The 26,647-nt window shown below is 39.6% G+C and overlaps 1 protein-coding gene across 2 annotated transcripts in view; it reads left to right on the top strand.

The window, feature by feature from the left end:
• Positions 1-26,647, top strand: part of RPTOR (regulatory associated protein of MTOR complex 1) — a 313,358-nt gene that overhangs the window by 30,860 nt on the left and 255,851 nt on the right. For both annotated transcript variants that reach the window (XM_083489852.1, XM_083489851.1), the window contains exons 2-3: positions 345-447; positions 6,865-6,947. In XM_083489852.1, the coding sequence (XP_083345978.1) occupies positions 345-447; positions 6,865-6,947 (186 nt within the window). The remainder of the gene's footprint in view (positions 1-344; positions 448-6,864; positions 6,948-26,647) is intronic.

Raw genomic sequence — 26,647 nt, 5'->3', positions numbered from 1 at the left:
AACCTTTCATTTTAGAAGCTTAAGCAATTACATTACCTGCTAATATTCTTTCAGAGGGCTATCCTACATGATGAAACAATATTGCAGTAAAGATGCTTTTATCTTCTCTTGTTAGTATTTGTAGATATATACATGAGTTTTTAGGCCATGTATGCTACAGCACTGTTGGGTCAGGACCTACTAGTGATCGTGGCCTGATCTGATGTGGGTCACAACAGCAGCACTACCACCATGCAATTATATGGTAAAACAGTAAGAAACTGGTCCCCAAATGTATGTTTGGTCTGAAAAGGCTAAAGGATTGTCTAAAACAATGTACTGATCATCTCTCTTCCTTTTTTCAGATGAAGACGGTTAGTGTTGCCTTAGTGTTGTGTCTAAATGTCGGAGTGGACCCTCCTGATGTGGTGAAGACAACTCCATGTGCCCGTCTTGAGTGCTGGATAGGTGAGTCCATTTGAATATTATTTGTTTAATCTTTTAACCAGCCCTGTCTTGAGACTGGAGGCAGGTAACAACACATTAAACACAAATCCTGTGTTAAAATGCAGATTAAAGCAGGTTGATTTACTAAATGCCACACTACCTCCTCCTGGCAGCTTAATTTTAAGCCACTGAAATTCAGCCCTAGTGTAAAAGGGCTTATCTGTCTTAGAGCGATTCAGCCTCAGGCTAGCTTTGCAGGGGAGGATTGTGGAGCAGATACCAAGAACATGGCCACTGCTATTTATGTGAAACCAGAAACATGCTGCTCATAGTTAATCTATTCTAGAGGATTTCAGAGGCACATGGGCCGCAACACCTTTTCGGGGCCACTTTGAATATCCTGTTATGAATAGTGTGTGATTAGTTGTACACTATAGTCCCTCTATTGTGTATGTCCCTGGATATAACTGGAGTTAATGTAGTGAAGTTTTGATATCTGCAAGGATTTGGGTGTAATAGTATGCATTTTGCATTTCATTGTTTACTAGAAAGAGGTTTCATAATGCAGGTTAGATATAGGTCACCAAAAACCCCAAGCCAAATTATTTTCTTACAATTTTACATTGTGATTTTTGACTGCTGAGAAGACATATTGACATGGCCGAGTGACTGGACCCTGGGGGCAATAATTCTCAAACTGAAATGTCTGTTGAAGAAATTGCACAACCATAATTCTTTCCTTTTCTTTTTGTGTTAGTCCACCTCATTTTCCTGGTATCTTAATTGAGACTGGGCATTAATTCTTGTTTGTTGACAAATAGCCCCTAATCGTAATTGAACAGGGGTGCTTTGTGTATGTAAATGTTTCATTAAAGCAGCAGCTCCTTGCCAGAACTTCAGTTTAGTTCAAATGTCACAAAAGTATGGGTTCTGACAGTTATTTTGATAAATTGAATTTGGTGGAGAGAGGGAGAGATAAAACTTTCTGTGCACTGCTGTTGTCTAAATGACAATTTAATGTCATTTATAATGTCACATATTCAGTATGAATGCAGTCTGTCCCCACACACATCAGGTATTTCCCAGTGCCCGTGATTTGTATGCATAATTAACTTGTTCTGTGTGGGTCTATAGCTTTCTTAAGAGCATGTATTCTAATGGACAAGCAAAATCTAGGAAATGTTGGATTGCTCCAACATTTTGGAATATTGCAGTCAGTGGAAAGGCCTTGTCTGAAATGAACAAAAAGCCAGAGGCATTCATATTGGTATTGTCTGGGTATTTTCTTACCCTATAAAAGAGCTGCAACGTCAGGTTTAATTGCTAAGAAGACAGAAGGTTTTACAAAGTGACTTCAGCATTTACTGCAGAGCTGTTAACCAAGACTTATGTTTGCATCCATGTTCAGTTATGTGAAGATAAGTATGGGTGATTTCTCCTTGTATTATAACAGCCGTGGTATAATGCTAGTATTTGAGGTGCTACAACAACTGTGTATTTTATTTTATTTCTTAGAAATAAGTGCACTGAGTATAGGAAATAATTGTGAGGAGTCATGCTTTTCCATTTGACTCAGCATGCTGGCATTCCCAACTAGCTGAGAAGACATCACACTTTTATAATCATTTCTTGTCTGCATTTCGTACTGGGGTACTTTCCACTTGCTCAGTCTGATTTGTAAGTAGCAGAGGACCAGGAAGACCCAGGCATGATTTTTCCAATGTCCAAGAGAGCTTGAACTTGTTTTGCTCCAATCTGCTGCTTACTGGCCAGAGCAGCAGAGAGCTACAGAAATACAGTGGTGCCCCGCAAGACGAATGCCTTGCAAGACGGAAAACTCGCTAGACGATAGAGTTTTCCGTTTTGGAGGTGCTTCGCAAAACGAATCTCCTATGGGCTTGCTTCGCAAGACAAAAATGTCTTGCGAGTTCCTGCGGTTCCCCCCCTTTCCCCCCCTTTTTCTAAGCCGCTAAGCCGCTTATCAGCTGATCCAATAAGCCAATAAGCCGCTAATAGCGCTAATAGCGCTAATCCGCTAATCCGTCAATGGGCTTGCTTCGCAAGACAAAAAAACCGCTAGACGAAGAGAATCACAGAACGGATTCTTTTCGTCTTGCGAGGCACCACTGTATTTAGGATTTCCTGCTGTAGCACTGCTAAGAAGGTGGAAGTGTTGAAAGAAGTAACACTTTGCATCTCCTTCCCCACACATGCAGCACAGCAAGCCACTGAAAGATGAATAGTGAGAAGTGATACAGCCTTTCCCCCTGCACTCTGTGTTCTAGACTCTTCTGCATATTGAGTAACTGGGAGGTAGAAAGAAGGAAGGGGCTTTGCATCCTTGCAGTGAAACAATGTATGAATTGAGCATTCCCTGTTTTGTCACCTGGTACCACTGTGTGTGATATTTATATATGTGAGCCCCACACAATTTATACTTTTTAAAAAACACAGTGATATTTTAATAGCCACTAAGTAATGTTTTTGCACTCTTCTCCTTTTGCTGTGCCTTAAATCTGTCTCCCTGGGATTAAAACTGGAGTGAACAAAATGCGGTTATGTTTTGAAGGTTGAGTGAAGAATAGGTGTGCATATCTTCTGTAATTTGCCTTGAATGAGCTTTGAAGCACTAGTACATTCATTTTTGAGAAGATACGGTTGTTAGGTGTACTGCTTTCACTCCAGATAATAGACAGTGTTCCTGTAATATTTCCTATCTTCTCTTAGAAAAATGACACCTGTCTCTTATTTTGGTTTTGCTTTATGACCTGGCATTAAATGTCACAATAAGTGTGTAGAAAATGTCATTAAGAAAGATGAATGCCCTGTAGCATTCAAAGGGGGGGGGGGATCTGTTTATAGCAGTAGTGTAAATGAGTTGAATACTGAATAGAAGCAATGTAATTCAACTGAAATCTCTCTGTTTATACACTGCCTAATGGAAGCAGTGCATCAAAACAAGGCAGGAAATGTGACATGGTTTGTTACAGTCCCTAGAAATGGACTAACTGTAAAATAATACTGTTCTTTTCCCCTAAATGTGACCCAAATGCCACAATGCATCATTAAGAGTTAATTTTAGCAAAAGGGAAAACAGCAATCCCAGGACAGTTACTTCTCCACTGTGTCTGGAAACCATGCCAGCCAGTAATAATGATGTATAGGTAAAAGAGATGCGGGTGGCGCTGTGGTCTAAACCACTGAGCATCTTGGACTTGCCAATCAGAAGGTTGGTGGTTCAAATCACCATGACGGAGTGAGCTGCTGTTGCTGTGTCCCAGCTCCTACCAACCTACCAGTTTGAAAGCACGCCAGTGTGAGTAGATAAATAGGTACCACTGTGGCGGGAAGGAAAACAGCATTTCCGTGCACTCTGGCTTCCGTCACAATGTTCCGTTGCACCAGAAGCTGTTTAGTCATGCTGGCCACATGACCTGGAAAGCTGTCTGTAGACAAACGCCACCTCCCTTGGCCTGAAAGCGAAATGAGCGCCACAACCCCATAGTCACCTTTGACTGGACTTAACCATTCACGGGTCCTTTACCTTTAATGATGTATGACTAAATACTTGATGAAGATAGCATTTCATGTCTGGGTAAGAGCAGATACAATGCATTTATTATTTCAGTACAATAAAATTGATGGTAAAGGAATCCCGTATAACCAGAACACGTGTTCTGAGGCTAACAAGAACTAGCCTTTCCATTGGAGCCTTGGAGGTTCTGGCCCTTCTTAAGCAGCTGCTCTTTTGAGTAGCCATGGCAAGAACTACACAACCGCTGTCTTTTTTATTATTATCCCCTTCATTTTCCTTTTGATTTTGCCAGTGGCACTGCTTTCTATTTCTCCAATCTTTTCAGTCATTTGTCTGAAGTGAGCTCTTACCACTACTTTTCTTTGCTATTGGTGCTTTTGCTGGATCCTTCCTGGGCATTTTAGTGGGTCTGAAAGGATGCATGAGAAAACATCAGAGTTAAGCAACTGGAAGATGTGCTTGATAATCACTTCTGGGTCACCTTGGAGGTCTACTACAAGGGCATAGAGCAGGCTATTCCAACATTTTGATTCTGAATGTGTAACCCGAGAAACAGTGTTCCATAGTGCAACTTGCTTATCTAGACAAAATGCCAACTGCCTGAAAGTATTTGCCTCTTGATGAGAGTCACAACTGTCCTGTGAGGTAAGTTTAGACTGAGAGACAGTGACTGGTCAGAGTTCACTCCATGCTGGTGATTGGGAGATACAGTATTAAACTGTATTACGCTACTACATTTATGGATGAAAAATGTTTTCATGAAGAACGAGACTGGCTCAGCTGAGCATTGTGTTGATTGTGTAGGTTACTGATTTGGGTGTTATCTTTGTGTCAAGTCCAAAGCCAGCTTTAAAAGCATTGACTAATAGGAGGCTTCAGAAAGCAAGAATTCTTTATAGTATTTTTTGTAAAAAAATTGAATAGGGAATATGTCTAACCCATTCTTAGTTCTTTTCACCTTAGAGCTATTGCTTCACCAGTCGATACTAGAGTTATTCTTTTTGTCCATAGTGTCAGGTGGGTTCCATTAAGCATGCAAATGTTCCTTTGGCATTCCACAAGGACATGATTCTTCCCTGGGTGGACTTGCACTGTAACTCATTAGTCTCTCTTTGCATGCATTTTTTACAAATTAATCTTGGTGTTTCAGGGAGTAATTTGGAAATGACCCAGTTTTTCAGCCCTAGCTTTGCCAAAAGCATGGTACTGTATTGGAAGGATGCTTTTAGCTCGGTTCTTAAAGAATGAGAAGGGCCTTCTGAGGAAGATACAGGCAGTTAAGTGGGGAGATGTAAGCTTTTGTCTGAATTGTGTATTCTGAGTGTCAGGAGACAAAAATGCTAGCTTACCCATCTTCTGCTTAAAAGTAGGTGAGAACTTTTCATGTTGGTTTTTAGTGTTGTGGGGCAATATTCTTCTCCCCCAAATGGGGAAGCCTGTTCCTTTAATATAGGTACAGCTAGGGCTCAACACATGAGTGAATGCAAGCAGCTGAATTCCCTTTGGCTTACATTAGCAACATCTGGAAATGACTGTATCTGTTGTCTCATTGGCAATTGATGGTGCTGGCTGAGGCTGATGCAAGTTGGGAGTTAACAGCATCTGGAGGGCAACAAGTTGATTGCAGAATTCTGAGGAATTGCTATTACTGGAAATCATTCCTTCCTCCCCAGCTTCAGCAGTTTTTCTCCATAACTGTGTTGAGAACTTCTTTTTGTGAGTGTTCCTTTATTGAAAAGTGGGATCCATAAATGTTCAGAATACTAAATTCTACTCTGATACTCAATTCTGTGTTTGAACTGCACTAGCCTTGATTACAACTGACCACATACTTCTCCTGAAACCTCTGTTTTGATAAAAGATGAGCAGAGCAGCAGAAGGGATTACTTTTTCTTTGTGTGTCTTTTGGAATATTTTGATTTGGTCTTGGAAAAGCATTTGCCACTTAGCTATCTGTTCTTTCCTTATTTTGAAAATAAATAAATCAGCTACTAGAATAAAAATGCTAATCACTTCTGTTGGTGATCCTCATGCCTATCAAAATCCTGATGTTCTGAAGCTGTAGTGCTGAAATATAATTTCCTGTATCTCGCTGCACTAAACCCTGATTGTTAGAGAACCTCAAGTACAGCTTTTCAGAAGTTTTAAGCAGAGAGCACTGCTTTGTGATGATGGGCATTAGTTTTTTATCTGTGAAAAATCCTCTATTTGAGCTGAGCTTGATGGAAATTAGGGGGACAGCCACCTTGATAACTTTATGCTTACCATGGGAAGACAGCTATGACCTGCTGGTCTGGATTGTGGAGATCTCTCTCTCTCTCTCTCTCTCTCTCTCTCTCTCTCACACACACACACACACACACACACACACGTACGTTGTTGCTGTCTAATAACAGTACCACGAAAAATATACTACATGGCCACATCATAATCTCATTTCACAGAAATCACTTAGAAGGTACCTGCACATTTTATCCCGTAACTTCCTTTCTAGGGGGGCTATATACTTGTTTTTACTTAAGTAAGCTTTCATGGGTGCCATGGCACCTTGCTGGGTTGATTACCTCTGTTTTAAGGTAGCAGTCTTCAGTTGGCTGGGACAGGGCAAGACTGGTGGAAATGCTAAGCATGTTAGTGTCTCTGCACCAAGCTCCCTTTCTATCAGTGTCCTAAAGGAAGCAGCTGTCTCATGCTCCAGGGCCTTTTATCCAGAATTTATGCAAATTGCCTGGTTTGCTACGTTACATCCTTAGAGATTGCACAAGGTTGGTACAAAGTAACGTTGTGGGCTATAATCTGTATTCAAATACCCTTCCCTCCATACACATTTGGCTGAAGTAGAAAATATGTGAATATTCTTGAGGAACTGATCAAAAGTCTCATGATTCTTTTATGTGTTTTAGATCCTCTGTCAATGGGGCCACAGAAAGCTTTGGAAACTATTGGTGCAAATCTGCAGAAACAGTATGAAAACTGGCAACCAAGGGTAAGTATGATTTTTGTGTTAGAGAGGAGTTCTATGCCTCCTTTTTCCAATCAATTATGTGTACTACTTGTACTACATGAAAAAAACCCTGGTTTCAGCTTGGAGTATGGAACATCCCTTATATAACTTAATGACTTGCCAATATTCATAACTTGTCTGTCCATTCGTGTGGATAGAACCTTGCAAGTTCTCAAAAGCTATTAGGCTTTGGTTGGGTGAATGTACTATGAAACAGGAATAATTTTCAGTCAAGATTTTTATACTGCCATTTGTATTCAACATGGCTCCCATCGATATAACTTTCTGAGTAGTTGGAATTCAGTAGTTAGTTTCTGTGTAGGTTGGGGTCTTTTCTGCACCATCAGTTTTTTGGTGAATTTCTGCAATCTTGACTGGCTCAACTATGCTGTTTATGACTATTAGACTTTAGATTTATGGTACGGTAATTGCCAGAAACAGGGATTACACTAGCTTCTTTCCATGGAAGTGGCAATTTGTGTAATGCCCCCACGGCTTTGGAAGTTTTAATTATGGTAGCAAAACCATGCTCAGTGAGCTTAAAATTGTACCCGTGTGGGCATCTGCTACTTACAAACGTCTTCTCATATGGAAAGATTATCACCCAGTTCCATTTTTTGGTTGTTGTGCTCCATAAACATTATATGTCTGAAGCTGGCACATTCGGTTTCTGTACAAAATAATCATTTCAAGTAATTCTGTTCATAAATATTCAGGGGGCACAGTCACTCTTTAAGTACAGTGGTACCTCTGGTTACATACTTAATTCGTTCCGGAGGTCCGTTCTTAACCTGAAACTATTCTTAACCTGAAGCACCACTTTAGTTAATGGGGCCTCCCGTTGCTGCTGCGCTGCTACCACACGATTTCTGATCTCATCCTGAAGCAAAGTTCTTAACCCGAGCTAATATTTCTGGGTTAGCGGAGTCTGTAACCTGAAGTGTATGTAACCCGAGGTACCACTGTACTGTGACCACATATTGGGGATGGAAGATGTGAGCAGACTTCACATGCTCTGTCTATATCATTTTTCTGGCTTTGGTACATTTTGAAGATTCTTGTTACATTGGTGACTTAAATTCAAAATCTTTAGGTTACTTAATTCTGAATCCTGCAGGCTGAGCTCATTGTTTTTAAATGTACATGCATGGGTTCAAGCTACTCTCACCATGCTGGTGTGTGTGTCTGTTGTGTGTGAGTGAACGTCCTGGTGAAAGTACCTGCAAGCTTGGAGCAAAAACTCCTTTGCACAATTAAGACAACACAATACTTTCCGTATATGGAATGTGTGCTGTGTTTTATCACACATAGTGGTGGTTCAGGTACAAAGCTATGAGAACTGATGTACACAATGGTCACAAGGACCATCAATCCTTTGAACACCCTTGTAACCTGAGTTCCATCTGGGACTGCCCTGTTGTGCACAAAACTGGAGTATGTCTTTGGCTCTTTTCTTTCCTCTCTTTTGTGTGTGGCAGTTCATGACTTCTTGGTTTGAGGAAAACCATAGTTTGCTCTTTTGTCTGAGCCATGAAAGTATGGTTTGTAACCTGTGACCAAATGGGATTAAACTGTTAAATATAGTTTGCTCAAATCAGGAAAATGAATAGGGCATCTCCATGTGTGAGGAAGGCTAAAGGATTGTGTGAGAGGTAGGTTCAATCCAGGTTTGGGAATACAATACCAAACTATGGTTTGATGTTGCTTCTGAACCCTTGGCTTAGGTTTAAAGCCATTTTACTGTTGAACCTAATTCTGCGTGTGCATATTCTACAGCCTGGGGTTTCCGCGTGCTTTGTGTGTTTTTCTGCCAGTTGCATAAGATTTGGTAGACTATTTTTCTTTTCTTTTAAAAATCTTTATGAAACAAATGTAACAAGAAAGTATTCAAAAAAATAACTACAAGAAAAATATACAATAATAAAAAGGGGGAAATCTTATCTATAATCTCACAAACCTTTCAAACTCCAGGGCTCTTTTTTATTCCTCCATTTTTCACCTTCAGTATTCTGATCAGTAACTGTGTTTTGGATTTCACATGCATTGTTGATTGTCAAGAGAACTCCTGTGTTTCTGTTCTGTTGAACTTACAGTATTATTGTCACATGTGCAAATACAGATAGCAATCTTCTCTGCCTGAAATCTTGATCACTGGACAGCTGTAGGGTATGCTCCAGAATTTTGAAAAACATCTTAGTATTCTTTTCCTTTCCCAAGCAGGGAGCTCAGATGAGAACTAGCTTGTCCTGGCTATAGCAATACCTTTAGGTAAATTTATTCCTAGTCATTCTACTTTAAAGTGAAATTGGTTACATAGAGACAGGTAGCTGTTTCATCATTAATTTATTTGTTCCCGTATAATTTATAAAATCAATAAGGATAATAAATTGCCACAGCAAACGTTTTCTTTGGTAACATGAGCTCAGAGTAGAGAGAGGCAGCATCTCTTTCTGAGCAGTTCAGAATAAAATCTTCGTTGAAGCTGATTAGTTATCAGAACAGATTTAAATATGGATTTAATATCCTTGTGATGGTATGAATATTAAAGCGTGGGATGTGAATTGCTTCAGAAGCGTGCTAAAGTCAGGAGAGAGAGCTACGGGCATTAGCTTTGCATATAACTTGGCTTCTCTGGTTGAAAAGGATCTTGTGTAGCAGGGTTGATAAACTCAGTTTTACAGTACTTTGACCACAGCCTGTTGAGGAATGATGGTTCTCTTTGACCATGCATTGACTTCAGAGAATCTCAACACAACAGGGATGAACACCCTGTCCTTACCATGCCCTTTCTAGCCTAGATCTGGGAAGGAAAGTAGGAACTTGTTTACATAGTTTCCCCAGATTATGAATGTTTGAGGACCGGGACATTTGCAGGGAAACCAAAATGCTTGTTTACAAAGCTATTGTACTACCACCCTTACTGTATGCTTGTGAAACATGGACCACTTATACAGTGGTACCTTGGGTTAAGAACTTAATTCGTTCTGGAGGTCCATTCTTAACTTGAAACTGTTCTTAACATGAGGTACCACTTTAGCTAATGGAGCCTCCCTCCGCTGCCCCACTGCCACCGCGCAATTTCTGTTCTCATCCTGAAGCAAAGTTCTTAACCCGAGGTACTATTTCTGGGTTAGCGGAGTCTGTAACCTGAAGCATCTGTAACCTGAAGCGTCTGTAACCTGAGGTACCACTGTAAATACCATCTACAGCTCCTCGAAAAATTCCATCAATGGTGTCTCTAAAAAAATTACACATCACTTGGGAAGACAGGCGAACTAATACCAGTGTACTGGAAGAAGCAAAGGTCACCAGTGTTGAAGCAATGATTCTTCAACATCAGCTTCGTTGGACTGGTCATGTTGTGTGGATGCCTGATTATCATCTTCCAAAGCAACTACTGTATTCCGAACTTAAAAATGGAAAGCGTAATGTTGGTGGTCAACAAAAGAGGTTTAAAGACTGTCTCAAGGTAAATCTAAAAAAATGTAGTATAAACACCCACAAATGGGAAACACTTGCCTGCTAGCACTACAATTGGAGAACAGCCTTTACCAAAGGTGTCATATGGGCTTTGAAGACACTCAAACTCAGGACAGAAGACAGAAATGTGCTAAGAAGAAGCTCCTACCCGGAAAGCAATGTCCCCAATGTGGAAGGACATGTGGATCCAGAATTGGCCTCCACAGTCACTTATGGACACATTGTTAAAACCGTGTTTATGGAAAACAGTCTTATTCAGCTATGAGTGATCACCGAAGAGGAAGAAGTAACTCAGTGTGTTGTTGTTAGTAAGACTACACCACTCCTGCTTGAGGAAGGGTCACAGTTGCTGGGGGGCACAAATTTTGGGTAACTTCCAAGGGTAAATTTGCATGTGTCGCATTCTGAGCACTCTCAGTGACTGCTGCCTTGTTACTGTAATTAAATCTCCATATTAAGAAGATCCTGAGCCAAGAACCACTCTGGATCAGAACTTAGGAGAGAACGTTATCGGGATAACTAAGGAATCTGCAAATTAAATTTGCATTATATTGGCATGATTATGTACATTTGCTTGTTTCTTTTCTGCTGCTGATTTAGAATTAAATCCTGTGTTTAGGGAGCAGTGACTTATGCTTCCATTGGCACCTGAATCAGTTTCTAGCCGTTTTATATTTAAATAATTACAGGATTGGCATCTGGGGCCAACCACCTAATTGTTTATTAAGAATAATTATGTCCTGCCTTTCCAACAGAATGCTGCTCAAGACAGCTAACAATAAAAACAAGCTCAAAATACAAGCTGAAATGTAAATAAAAGCATGAAAAATAACCTTAAAAATAAGCGCCAAGAAAATAAACAGCAAAAGTCCAAGTTGTACCACAGCAAGACTCTATGACTGCCTATAGCATGCTTTCTAAAATCTTTGCTGTCTCCTCTGTGTCTGCCTTCCATTTGTGGATGTAAATACAGTAGTGACACCAGATGATTTTTCCAAGATATTTATCAGTTGTCCTGCCAACAGAAAGAAAATGGAACAAAGGAGATTAATCTTTCCGGGGTGTGAAGTTAATAAATGTTATATTAAAAAGTCAGCATAAAGGCATAGCAGCATTTTTCTGATATTCTGCTGACCAAGTATGCATTTTGTTAGAATAAAACCCAAAATCTAAAGAAGCTACAGGAAATGTAGTGTGTTTGTTAACAAAATGTGTTGATGCAAAATAAACAAGCTGAACTAATATGTTTTCTTTTGAAGAGATTAAAAATGGGCTGCCCTATAAGTGAAATCTTCAACTGTATCAAACAGTTCACTTATTTTGATACCCAAAAGTACAGTGGTACCCCGGGTTAAGAACTTAATTCATCCTGGAGGTCTGTTCTTAACCTGAAACTGTTCTTAACCTGAAGTACCACTTTAGCTAATGGGGCCTTCTGCTGCTGCCATGCCGCCGCCGCGCCATTTCTGTTCTCATCCTGAAGCAAAGTTCTTAACCCGAAGTACTATTTCTGGGTTAGTGGAGTCTGTAATCTGAAGTGTAGTAACCTGAAGCATCTGTAACCCGAGGTACCACCGTAGTGCCTTTATGGAGGACAAAAATATTTTCCCAATTTGCTATTTTAGCAGCCTTTTATTTTAAACCAGGTCAGTCAACTCCTACAAATAATAGTTTATGGGATTATGTGGTGAGGATATAGGAGGCGCCATACATTCAGGTTTGCCTACGTGGTAGGTAATGCAAGGCCAATTGAGAGCAAGAGCAATGCTTCTTGAATCAGCATCGCATTCTCTTTGTAGCACCCCGCCACCCCCAATCACAGGTTTGATGCCTTTTGCTGCTACTGAAATGTTTTGCAAAAGGTACCCTGTTTTAGTTAAGTCCTAGTTAATTCTTCATACTGGCATTTCCTTCTTTCAGCATGATAACTTGTTTACTCTAATTGTTTTGAAATTGTTCAGTTATGGCTCAGTTTTGGATTCTTTAATTTTTTGAGGGTTCTTTTTTATTTATCTGTATTGTAAACATAAGAACTAACCACTCTTCACAGTTCTTATCATTTTCTGATGGCCCCCCTCCCAAGAAATAAAGTAGGAAATAAAAGAACAAGATGAGTCACTATATTATTAGTTTCTGTTTTGATGAGTTTGGAAAGATGCTTGAGGCTGCAGTCTCATACATACTTCCCTGGAAGTGCACCCCACTGAACTCGGTGGGGCATACTTTTGAGTAGACATGTGTGAGATTGTGTTATAGTGATAAAAAAGGAAAGCAGAACTGAATAAGCCACTAGGTTAAAAACAAGCAAACCAGTGACTTTTTTAAAACAACAATGTGAATTCAAGGGGAGATTCAGTTTAAATACAGTGGTGCCTCGCAAGACGGAAAAAATCCGTTCCGCAAGTCTCTTCGCTTAGCGGTTTTTTCGTCTTGCGAAGCAACCCTATTAGCGGATTAGCGCTATTAGCGGCTTAGCGGCTAAAAGGCTATTAGCGGCTTAGAAAAAGGGGGGAAAGCGGAAAAAATCGCAAGACTTGCAAGACGTTTTCGTCTTGCGAAGCAAGCCCATAGGGAAATTCGTCTTGCGAAGCGCATCAAAAAACGGAAAACCCTTTCGTCTAGCGGGTTTTTCATCTTGCGAGGCATTTGTCTTGCGGGGCACCACTGTACAAGCTTGATTGCATAACCATGTATCAGTGACATACTTTTTTTGCATAAGAAGATAAATCATAATAAAATGTTGGTTTCTTCAGTTTTGAAACACTCTTGTTGGGTATAATGGAAGTACTGAAGATAAAAGGAATGGGTTGATACCTTCTCACTTCCACTCAAATTATTTCTGTCCAGATACAGCAGACCTGGCAATTTCTGCAGGCATATTTGGACAAATATATAGCTAGGAAACGTGATTTCTGTAGATATCTTTGTTGTAAGATTGTTGATTTCCTTAGTGGTAACATCTACGAGAGCATGAAAGGCCACAATGGTTTTTACGAGTAAAATTGCAATGATACCACATTACTGCACATACTGATGAGTCATGCAGTTTCTCGTATCCATGCTACGTGCCATTCCAGAGCCCTTCTCTTTTCAGCAGTAACAAGAATAATGAATCCCGTGGAACACAGCCTATTGGCTGGCTGACATGAGGCTTTAACACAGCATGTGGAACCTAAGGTATAGTAAAACCTCAGGGCACAACGAAAACAAACGAGTCTCTCTGCTGTTTAATGACAGAGCCCATGGAATTGGGGGAAGAGGGTGGGTTGGGGAGGGGAGTTGGCTTCGGGTAGCAGCAGGTACTCTGCGTGTGGGCAGACCTCATGCTGCCTTGTATAGTTTGTACAAAACATGAGGCAATTACCAAGCTCAGATGTTTTGTGTGCAAGATACTTGGTTCGTAGCGGTAAATCACTGCCCTTTGAAACATTGCAAAGCTGAACACGTACTACTTGATTGCATTCAGCCAGCTTTTGAGTTTTTCCTGCAGTAATAAAGAGAGGTTGCTGGGCTATCTGCAATAAAACAATAGGAGAATGATTGAATCTCCTAGACCTTTGCTGTAAATACTAATAGACCTACTTTGGTTGTGATTCCCCCCACCCCCCCCACCCCCAGACACTTGCTTAAATGGTCAATGAGGCTGAAGAGAACCACATGCCAGGGCACTGAAATAACCAGCCTAGGGACAGAGCTTAGAAATAGTTTATCATGAATGCATGACAAGTATTGATTATTGGAAAATTGCTACTGAGTGTATGAGCTTCGTTGGAATAATTATCCAATAAGATGTGGAGTAATGAGACTTCAGTGTTTAATGCAATCTTGCTTATAGGATTTGTTCAGTAAACGCATTAGTTGAAATATCTGCTTGGGTAAGTGCAAAGATTTTAGGAAGTAATTTTGGAGGGAATCTGAGAAACAACGTTGACAGTTTCCAAAACCAACTCTGTTCCATGCTTGAATGGGATGCCTCTTTAGTTTGTAACTACTTACACGTTTTCTAAAAATTGAATATTTTTTCATGTTGCACAGCTATATAAATTCTTGTGCTGCAAGGGTGAAAAACGCTTCAACCTGTTTCATCTGCAGAATCATGCAGTTAAGTAAGCCATTTCTTACAAGGCTCAAATTATTATTGTTTATTGGGAAGCAGGTATAGAGGCTTAGAAAGTTCAAACAAATTAGAGTTCTGCAATCAAGCATGAGAAATTCTTCAATGCGACACACACACACACACACACACACACACACACACACACAAATATATGAGAGACTATTTAGGAATACTAGTTGCCACGAAGGGGCACTAATATCTGATAATCTTGGTTGAGAAGTTGTATACAGTGGTACCTTGGTTCTGAAACTTAATCCGTTCCGGAAGTCTGTTCCAAAACCAAAGCGTTCCAAAACCAAGGCACACTTTCCCATAGAAAGTAATGCAAAACGGATTAATCCATTCCAGACTTTTAAAAACAACCCCCAAAACAGCAAATTAACATGAATTTTACTATTTAACGAGACCATTGATCCATAAAATGAAAACAATAATCAATGTACTGTACTATAAAATAAATAAGACAGTATTGTAGATGATAAAAATTAAAATTACTTTTTTTCCTTACCTGCACTGTTGATAGTCATTGTTTGGATGGGGGGCTTTTACCCATTTCCACAGTCACACAATCAATCAGTCAATCATAAAACGAAGAACAAGTCACAGTCACAAAAACAGAAAAGCCACACAAACAAAAACACAAAAAATAGCAAAAACAAAAGCACCAAATATAAGCTCCAAATATCAGCTCAGAACACTGCAATTGGAAATGGAAGGCTTTGATTATAATGGGGGGGGGGGGAATTAGCAGCGCAACGGTGAAAATGGAAGCTTAGGAGCATGTTCGGCTTCCGAAGCAAAGTTCACAAACCGGAACATTGACTTCTGGGTTTGCAGTGTTCGAGTTCCAAGTTGTTCGGGAACTAAGCTGTTCGAAAACCGAGGTACCACTGTATCCTCATTCCTGTGCAAAAGCCTTTAGAAGTAGGAAATGTACAAATAGGCTGAAGTCTGTTCCTCAGAACTAGCTACTTTTATGTCTGAGCAATGGAAATGCAATTGTAAGTAAAGGCCTAAAGCTATGTGACTACACTACCATCAAAGAAGCCCACGTATTACTGGACTGTGCTTGACCTTACTATATTTTGAGAGGTCCCTTTGTTTTGGTATTTCACATGGCTCACTGTATTTACCTGAAATTTTTGTTTGATCTAAAGAACACTGAAAGGTCATAGTGACATAATTTTAAATAAGGTAAGAGGACCCATGTGGCTTCAGGGTATTAATTGTAGTAGAGAGCATAGCTTACTTTTTTCATTAGCAGTATGACATCTAGAGGTCAAGCAAAGCGCTGAAGTGTTTTGGTATTGCACTGTTTTTGTGTTCAGGTATGTTTAATATGGAGGATTATGCAGCTCTGTCTACAGAAGATTGATTTGAGGAACAATTTGCAAGAAGAGGAAGATAGTCTAGTTTAAATTTAATGGGAGTAAATTACTATCGAAAGAGAAGATTGCCAAAGATAAAATAATAATAATAGGAAGTAGATTGGTTTTAATTTATGAAAACTTTCAATGTCCATTTAGCAATTTTCTCATAAGAGTCAACAAAATTATTAGCAAACAAGGTTGAAGACTTTTGGTTATATGAAATCATCAGTCAGGACTGACAGATTCAAAGCAGGTGGATCAATGAGATGACAATACAGTATGTTTCTAGTTATGCTGTACAATATAATAATTTAAGCCAGGATGCAGCTCCAGCTCCTATTTGAATGGGGCTCAGCCTTGTAAATGCATGGTAGTAACTAATGAAGCCCCGTGCTTAAGAGGCATCGCTTGTTTTTAGGCCAGCTAAAAGCAGGTATGTATGGTTGTACTGGAGCACTAACATAAAATATAGAGTTGTCTTGAGCATTCAGTGGAGTCTAAGAGCACATACCCCTGGTTCAATCCTAGCCATCTCCAGGTAGAACTGGGAAGGAAGCCTGACTGTAACCCCCGAGTACCAATGTCATTCTGTGTAGAAAATACGGACAAAGATGGAACCAGTAGTCTTAATATAAGGCAGTTTCCTGTCTTCCCTGACATCCATTTTGACGCCTTTATCCAAGATTACAATATATTGTAGTACAATATATTCTACTACATTGTAATTGTAGCATTACAATATATTTTACATTTTGTCTCAATATGCGTAGTTTGTTTCACTCTGATCTCAGCCCTCCAGTTAGGTATCTGATTGCATTGTGTTTTATGTCTTTCCAGTCTCCCTTAAAAGTGGATGGATAGATTGAGGTGTAGCACGTCCTTGAAATGCAGAATATTGTACACACACCAATTTACATTTAAGCATTTCTGTGTTCCTTGAGATAAACTGTGGCAACATCTCCTGCATTTTAGAGGCCAGGGCTTCCAGGTGGACTCTAGTCCTATTATTCCTTTCATAGAAATAAACCACTAGTCAACAGAGGCTGTTGATGAAGCTTTATTTTTGGCTTTTGCCAGTTTTGGTGAAGTCCATTCCAAGCCACGTGTCTGCTTTGTTCCTTTAATAAATATTTTTTGGATGCAGACATAATCCATTAGCATCTGTTGTATATATTTGCTGTTTGTTTCACTGGACTGTGGATTGTATTCATTGACCAGATGATAAACATAGCAGTCTGCTACAGCAAGGCAAAGATTCATGTGCATTATATATAAATGATATGTTTGCAGCCTTCTGGTAGTAGTCTTTTAAATCCTTTATACTTGGAAGTTCCATTGAAGTGGGGCTTAGTCTTAGATAAAATTTTGGTTTACCCGGTTTGCTTTTTGGGTAAATTGATACAAATTTTGTGTATTCACCGTTGCCTCATTAATGTGGGGAAATAGACTCTTGCTCTTGTCCCTCTAAATGCTAGAATAACCAAATGTCAGAAATAATGAATAAAATAGCATATCTTAATTTTAATAGATTAAGCTCTTTTTTTCATCAACATATTTTTGTCAGTGCTGTTGTAAATTGTCTGTACACAGCAGTTTGGTTACGTTTTCTGAAAACCATTATGTGTCTGAGGAATTGAGACACTGATTTATCTGAGGAATTGGGAACTTGCTGATTTATTTCCCGTATTGCAACAGTGCAATTGTTTACAAAAGTGTGAAAACAATTCTTGCTCCCGTATGCCCCTCCATCTGTAAACAGTCTAGTGCAATAAGAGAAGATGCTTTAGAAGGCATCCACGGGTCAGCTGAGTCTCTTTTTCATGAAAGGTACTCCTGGAGCAATGGAGTCACATGGGAAATGAAGCACAGGAGCTGCTTGGTACAGTTGTGCTTTTACATGCCAGTGTTTCATTTCCAGTATTCTGGCTTTAGAGAACACCAGCATTTTCTCTGCAGCCAGTTGGAATTGAGTTAGAGTGCCTTGTTCCAAAAAACATTAGCTCCTCCTTCCATATTTTGGCAGTTTTAGCATGGAACCGTCAACAAAAGCTTCCCTGCTATAGATCTTTCCCAGGGTCATTGACAGGGAGCCAGATATCATCCCTGACTCTAGTTGTAATGGTTACTTCCTGGCTTCCTTTTCCCCTGGACTCTGAGCTTTCGCCTAGTTCGTGTTGTTTATGTATTTGTGACAAACTGCAAATGAGGTCGTGTAGCCAACGGCAAAATTGTAGGCTGGATGGCACACAGTTTACATAATTCAGAATCTGGTGTGAAGTACTTTGCAGCATATGCTCATTAAATTTGTATGAAATTAGTTCCCCCCCTGCTTTTGGTTGATGATTTCACCCACCTCCAATTTCATTTTAACTCCTCATTATCCAAAATATTTTAACTGAATGATTCTATATAAATTCACTAATAGCAGGACTGGCCCACCCATGAGGCAAGGTGAGGCGACTGCCTCAGGTGGCAGGTTCCAAAATGTCTTGGGCCAGCCCTGACTAATAGGTTTAAATATCTCTCTAGCTTTAGCAATCTCCCTTCCTCGTTCCTACCAGTTTTGCCTTTGAATGACATTGTGGATGTTCTCACTGATCTAACTCTGATCCTAGAACATTCCCAATTCTCCCTAGTTCGATTGTTTTTATTTTATAAGAGTATTTTTAGGATACTTCTTAGGGCATAGCCCTTACAAAGACTACATTGCTGGCAGTATGTCTTTCTGAATATAGGTCAGGTTAATTTTCCACATTCTGGTATCTGTCATTACTAGACTGATTCAGTTCTCCACCCCAGAATCTGTAGCGCCTGGGAAGTGCTTTATGCAAAGGGTTGTTCGGATGTCTTGAAACACGTGGAGCAAGGTGATAAAGATTACTGGGACCCTTCTTTACATCCTTGGTGCTCTGTGGCAACAGTTGAAAAGCTGTACCGCTCCAGAATTTTCCCAAAGAACTTTTGAATCTGATTCCAGTGGTGGTAGTTAACCCAAGCACTGACCAGAAAGGTAATTCTCAGGTCTGCAGTGGGGACAAGGTGTTGTTAATCTAGCATGTGAACGAATGGTGTGCAGCAGACCACAGGATTGTGCTGAAGACCTACGTATTAATGTAAATGATGAATGGCTGGGCAACTTTTCTTTTGGAGACATTATAGGGATTTTGTCCCTCTTTTAATAAACTGAAACTGTATTCAGAAGTTGAATTTCCCTCTGGCAATGGAAAAAGTTTGAGACCTATTTATTACAAAGATTATCTAGCAGCTCCAAGAGCAAAGATTTAAAAATATCCTTAGTTTGTGATTTTATAACTAGGCTTGGAATATATGCACCAGCTTCTTGTTTGTCAGGGCTGACAGTGTGTGTATGTGTGAGTGGGTGGGTGACTAAATTAAGTGAACAGAACTTTTGTTTTTTTGAAATTCACTCCTTGTTTTTGGTTCAGCAGTTTCTAGAGTTCTTCATTTGTTTCTTTAGAACCGGAAAATATTATGGGGCATTTCATTATTTTATTGCTAATTGTTATAATGCTGTTGAGCAATCAGATTTCCTTTTTGTTAAGGTGGCCTGGACAATTTTAAAAATTAAGCAGCAGCAGTAAAATTTTGTGTGGCTCATAATCATATTGGTTAGTTACTTGTCTTTTATTTGCTAGCTTTTAAAGCATTGAAATAGCTGCTATTGGTGGTTATGGGCATTTAGAATAGTAAAAAAGCAGGGGCTCCTAAAAATCTATGCAAGATCTTATCAATAATAAAGGAGGATTAGGCTTTTAAAAAATACTTGGCACTACGGAAGTGGGCTTTGGAGATTGATGTTTCCTTGTTGGAGACAATTCAAAGTTGAACACACAACTATGCTACTAAGTATTCTTCTTCTTCTTTGGCAATCACTTGTAGCCGAGTAATATTGTCTTCCGCAAACACGGTTTTAACAATGGGTCCATAAGTGGCTGTGGAGGCCAATTCTGGATCCACACATCCTTCCACAGTGGGGACATTATAGCTTGCGTTTTGCACCACCATCATCTTACTTGTATACTACCTTTCTCTGGTAAACCACGCTTAAGGTGACTCACAACAACACAGTGGTTGCATAATTCAAGAGGGGTGCAAGACACAACAAAATTTAAATACATCATGGTAGGCTAATGAAAACATCTACTTCAGGTGGCGCAATGGGTCAGTGTATCTGGCTGCTAACCAGAAGGTTTGTGGTTCACATCGTCCACCCAAGAATGGTTGTGGTGTGAGCAGGATTCTTGCATTGCAGAGGATTGGACTTGACGATCCTCAGGGTCCCATCTCTACAATTTATATTAATAAATAAACAACAAAGTTAAACAATTCATAATGCGGTACAACAATAAAAATGCAAAACCACAACCCAGATAATAACAAAAATAATGCATCTCTAAAACTAAATCTTAACCCTAGCAGCAACTCCTGAACAATACACCCCCACCCCTGGTAGTCTCCCTGCTGTCGCTTCAGACACCCACCCACCCCCGTAAATCTTTAAAATGGTTAAATCATCTGAATGTGTGGCTTGACCTATTTTCAGATACAGGTTTCATGCTGCCACTGCAAAGTATGTAGAAAGGGAACTGACTGTCCACAGCCGAAAAGCCAATCCCATCTGTGCCTTGGTTTGTTCTATGGTGTGGTGCTGGCTACTTTTAAGTGGTAGACGTCATATCCTTGATTTTGGAGGAGGGTGGCTAAAAATAAGTGTTTCACAATAAATAATTTTGATTATAATTTTTAAAAAGTGTTGCATCCAATAGTGTTTGAAAGTATTTTGAGCCAGAGAAGACTTGCAGTAGTGGAACAGGGCACCCTAATCAGATTATATATCTTGGGGTGTGTGTGTGTGTGTGTAAAATGGCCTTAGAAAGGATAGCATGCTATCACTTCTTGTCACTCATAGTGGCATTTGTGGCCTCAGTCTGAATAATAATAATAATAGTAATACCAATTTGAACAATAACAATTTCATTATGTGCATCTGGCAGGGTTGCCCCAGCCAGTTAAATAGTTCATGGAATCTTTGGTGATTCCTGTCAAGCCTTTTTTTTATTTTTATTTTGCCAGTTAGAGCAGTTACTAACCTGTAAATCAATATGGGAAAATTTATTAAAATGAGGTCCTTGGATCACTGTGTAACACTGCACATTTGTATTTGAACATGCACTTTTGTGAATATTGTTTTTTAAATTGCACAATGGTTGGAATGAAATCAAAATGATCACATGCAAAATTGAAGTGGACTAGAAATAGGCACCTAGTAGTGAACTCAGCAGTCAGTGACTTACGTGTTTACAGGTAGGACGCACTGGACATCAGTTTTTGGGGAGAGGGAACAACAGTGTAAAAAGAGCGACTGCCTTAATGCCCTGGGGCTTCCCAGAAGCTGGTTGTTCTTAAGTTCTTTATTGGTACATTGAAATAGTGCCAAGTACCTGGCTAAAAACATAAATGTGTTTCCAGCACCAATAGCAGGACAGTGCCAGGTGGCTTTCTTTGGCAAAATGTTCCCTAACTGCAGAACAATAACATGAAATTACTGGCTCAGCACCTCTGCAGATCTTTTAATATGAGCCATGCATACTAACGACAGGCCTTTGCAGCTGTTTAATTTTTTACTTTTTCATTAGCCAGTTACTTTAATGATTGTCTGTATTGTTTTAATGGTGTTTTATGCCATAATGTTGTACACCACCCTGATATTTAATGGTATGGCAGTATAGAAATGCATTTATAAATAAAACTGAGTAGAATGACAAAAATTAGTTTGCAGTTAAATGGAGCATTTGTGCAGTCTATGAACATCATCCAAAATCTTTGCCCATGCAGCCCACAGGCACTACAGAACTACATCTGCTTAGGGAAAAGCAGGTTTATGTTTTGCTGACTATGAACACATACAGGGATACAAAGCACGATCACTCGATGCCTAAAGCTCAATTTTATCCACACTTATTTGGAAGTAAAAAGGGATGCGGGTGGCGCTGTGGGTTAAACCACAGAGCCTAGGACTTGCTGATCAGAAGGTCGGCGGTTCAAATCCCCACAACGGGGTGAACTCCCGTTGCTCGGTCCCTGCTCCTGCCAACCTAGCAGTTCGAAAGCATGTCAAAGTGCAAGTAGATAAATAGGTACCGCTCTGGTGGGAAGGTAAACGGCGTTTCCGTGCGCTGCTCTGGTTCGCCAGAAGTGGCTTAGCCAGCATGACTAAGCTGTACACCGGCTCCCTCGGCCAATAAAGCGAGATGAGCGCCGCAACCCCAGAGTCGGTCACAACTGGACCTACTATTTGGAAGTAAGGCCCACTGAAGAAAATTAGGCTTAATTTTTATTAAACATTCATAGGATTGTTTCCTGAACTTTCTGAAAGAAAGAGCCCAGAGACTAGCACATTTTCACATAGGATGCTATCTTATATATCACCAACATATAGAGTGCCCATATGGATGATCTTGCACTATTGATATTTACCTTTAAAATAGCATTTTTTCTGCAATCTATTCAATCTTTAAAATCAAAACAATTATCACTCTGCTAACCAAACACCATGACCATTGACTTTATATCTCATTGAGAAACAGTTCAGTAACTACAAATTCAGTAAGAAACCCACCATTATAAATAGATTACTTACTGTGTCATAATGTTTTATCTCAGAAGGCAGATATTTTCCCTGTGGTTCTTTTTTCTTTTTTTTTTGTATGCCTTTAAGATAATGTGATGCTCATGGTTCAATTGTAAGAAACATGTAGGCTTGAACATGCCTTATATGAAATTCAGTCTTCATTTTCAGCCAGGTCATTATTTAAAAAGGAATTAAGATAGTTGATAGCATGCCTCAGTTGAATTTCAAGTAGATTTGAATTAAAAGGTGATACTCAACCAAGTCATACTTACAGTTAAATCCATTGAAATTAATGGACTCAAGTTATTTAAGTCCATTATTTCAGTGGGTCTACTCTATGACTAAAGTTGATAGTCATGTACCCTGATCACCTCCTAACCATCTACCAGCAGTGCCAGATTTCGGTAACAGATAATCAGGATGAGTGTAATCCTGTCTAATTGCGGACAATGCATAGATGATTTGACATGAAGAAAGAGTGTTATCATAAATGCAACTTTGATGATATAGAATCATAGAGTTGGAAGAGACCACAAGGGCCATCGAGTCCAACCCCCTGCCAAGCAGGAAACACCATCAGAGCACTCCTGACATATGGTTGTCAAGCCTCTGCTTAAAGACCTCCAAAGAAGGAGACTCCACCACACTCCTTGGCAGCAAATTCCACTGTCGAACAGCTCTTACTGTCAGGAAGTTCTTCCTAATGTTTAGGTGGAATCTTCTTTCTTGTAGTTTGGATCCATTGCTCCGTGTCCGCTTCTCTGGAGCAGCAGAAAACAACCTTTCTCCCTCCTCTATGTGACATCCTTTTATATATTTGAACATGGCTATCATATCACCCCTTAACCTCCTCTTCTCCAGGCTAAACATGCCCAGCTCCCTTAACCATTCCGTATGGGTGTATCATTGATCATATACAAGGTTTCATCAGATATTAAATTTACAGGATCAGATGTAGAGATTGTTAGAGATGGTCTCAAGCATTGGATCAAGGGTGTGTGTGGTGTTGATCAGGGCTTTGCTCTCCAATATCTTGCAAGCTGCTGTTGCCTCCTCTTCCCAACAATCCCTAGGAGTGTATCTTGGGTCCAAGAGGAAGGTAAAGGCACTCCCAGTTCGAGAAGAGCATATTTTCCCATGGCGGGGAGTCACAAGTTGATTTGAGGCTATATGTCCTTGCATCCTCAGTTTCTTCTCATTCCTATGTGGGAATTGCATGTAGAAAATCATGTCTTCACTTGCATTGTTGGGATTTATAGTCCTAGTCCAGTTCCTATCAGGAAAAGGAACAATTAGAGGCATGTTCATGCATCCTTAGTATTGGGTCCTGCCATTGGACTCTTTAATATCCCATCTGCAGTCTCACACACTCATGCATAGCAAGATTCTGTTATATGTGAAATGTTAGTCAGTATGGGAGATCCTAAGATGGTACTCTTATTCGAACAGTTTATTGTTACTCAAGTACAGCGATAATATTAAATTTATTAATGGTAGCTAGAACATTCATTGCTAAATAATGGGAAATCAGCAAAATTCCCAATTCAACAGAATGGCTGCAAAATGTCGGGAGTATAGCTATTATAGTTACAATTGCACATTTTATTCAGCTGCATGAGGGGATCATCAAACGAAAGTATGTTGGCATTTAATTGGTCCTTGTTTATTAATAACTTGAATAGGAAATACTCCATTAATTACTTGAGCAATATTTTTTTTAATACATTTTAGTGCTTGATGGTTGTATAATTCTGATCATCATGAATAGAACATCTGAGGCTTGAGCACGCAGTTGCAGTTTTTTGAAACTACTTGTAATGTGTATTTTAAGTACTTGCACCAAAGAATTTCAGTTCTTCATATTGCTTCAAAAAAAGTAAGCAGTGTGCTTGGTTTCTACCTGATGTTGAAATTGCCAAAGAAAAATTTGAATCAAGCTACTGAACAATAGTGCAAACAGAACACTGACTAATATATTAACATAATAATTTTCTTCAAGTGACAGTTCTTTATAAACTTGGCATTTTAATTATTTTAGGCTATCTTTAATCTTTATATGCATTCCTATCATCAATTATGAGGCCCATTTTACCAACTGTAATTTTTCATAACTAAATGGATAAAAACCCATCAGGATTGATGATGGCCTAGGTTGTACCATTCCCATTCTGCACACACATTTACCACCTCTCTGTCCTTACCTCTCCACTCCCATGCACTACTCTGCCATTCATCACGGAATCCGTTTCCACATACTCTGCCAGGGGCCCAGGCCTTCTTTCCCAAATGTCTGCTTGACCCTCAAAAACTGAACATGAGGCCCTGAAAAAGTGGCACCTGAGAGTGATCGCTAAAGAAGAAGACTCAGAGTAAACCCGTTGCATTTAATGAGCCTAAGTTAGTCATGCCTATTAGTTGCAATGGGTCTACTCTGTCTATGACTAGCGTTGAATAGCAGTAATAGCTTGCCATGTTGTGTACCCCTAAGCTGTAAGGTAAAGTTTGTTCTTTTTTCCAATATCCTGTGACAACATGTTTTGCTTTTAGGTTTTTGCTCTTAATGTGGTCATGTGCCTTGGTATCGTAGTGATACATAACATTCATCACTTGAAGTTCACAGTCAGGGAGTAGAGGAAAGCAGTGCAGACTGCCCTCTATGGAAAAATTTGTAGATCCAGCACTGGGAAAATTGCAAGCCCTACTGGCACTTTCCACTATGGCTATCTGTGCAGCAAAAAAAAGTTATATCTCATGTATTTATTTATTTTTAACATTAGAGTGTTTTCTTTGTGTTGGGAAGCTACCTTCAGTAGCGTTCGAGTCTGAAATCATTTGCAAATTAATTGGTGCAACTAATCAGTTAGTTCATTCATCATAGGTTTTAAATGTGGATTTTTAATTGGATTTTAATTGATGAAGTTCAGTACTGATAGCAGTTTCATAAACAATGTGTGTACATCCCTGAAGTCAGGCAATGTGTTTGAGATGGCTTTCCAAAGAATAAATTATTTGCCTGTGTTATTTAATCAAGAGAAACTGTTATAGTAATTAAATATCCCCAAAATATAGCCTGTGTTGAGATGAGAGAATACATTTTAGCTGGTTAATTAATTGATTGGTTAATATTATGGCAAGAAAGTTTGGCAAACTTTTAAAAAAACAATGATTGCAAGTACTACCACAATCTTAAAGAGGCACTGTAGGAATAATTTACAAATCTCCAGTGGACCTTTAAATGTGTGGTGTGCTCAAGAAGCTTTATCTCACCCCCCCCCCCAATCTTGTGACAAATATTCTATTGACTTTATTAATGGAAATCTGAGGCCAGGAAATGTTGACTGAGTTCCAGCAGTACATACCACGGAGCTCCCAATATGGATAGACATTGGTATTCTCTTCTATGAGCCCAAGATGCTATTTGTATCCATTGAATGATCCCTGTGGTCAACCTGAGCATTTCCATCAACATCGTAGCTATTTTATGTGTGTCGTTTGGATGTACTATACTGTATACAGTGGTGCCTCGCAAGACGAAAATAATCCGTTCCGCGATTCTCTTCGTCTAGCGTTTTTTTCGTTTTGCGAAGCAACCCTATTAGCGGCGTAGCGGATTAGCGCTATTAGCGGTTTAGTGGCTATTAAAGGCTTAGCGGATTAGCGGCTAAAAGGCTATTAGCGGCTTAGCGGCTTAGAAAAAGGGGGGGAAAGCAAAAAAATCGCAAGACTCGCAAGACATTTTCATCTTGCGAAGCAAGCCCATAGGGAAATTCGTCTTGCGAAGCGCATTGAAAAACGGAAAACCCTTTCGTCTAGCGGGTTTTTCGTCTTGCGAGGCATTCGTCTTGCGGGGCACCACTGTATGTCATTTGGCAAAGGTTCTCTAGGTATTTGACTACAGATTTCTTAGGATGAAGTAAAACACTGTTTTAAGTGCTGCTTGCTTCAGATGTTTATAATTTTCATGCTTAAAAATATTTAGCTATATGCACGAACGCCACCGGTCTGACTTCTGTATAATTCCCTTACATAGAAAGGTGTAGTAAAATGCAGTGTATGAAGCTTG

Source organism: Podarcis liolepis (genome assembly GCF_965112155.1).
Source record: "Podarcis liolepis genome assembly, chromosome: 2".
NCBI classification, from domain to species: Eukaryota; Metazoa; Chordata; class Lepidosauria; order Squamata; family Lacertidae; genus Podarcis; species Podarcis liolepis.
Note: the sequence above shows the minus strand (reverse complement) of the source record. Positions and strands in the feature narration are given on the sequence as shown.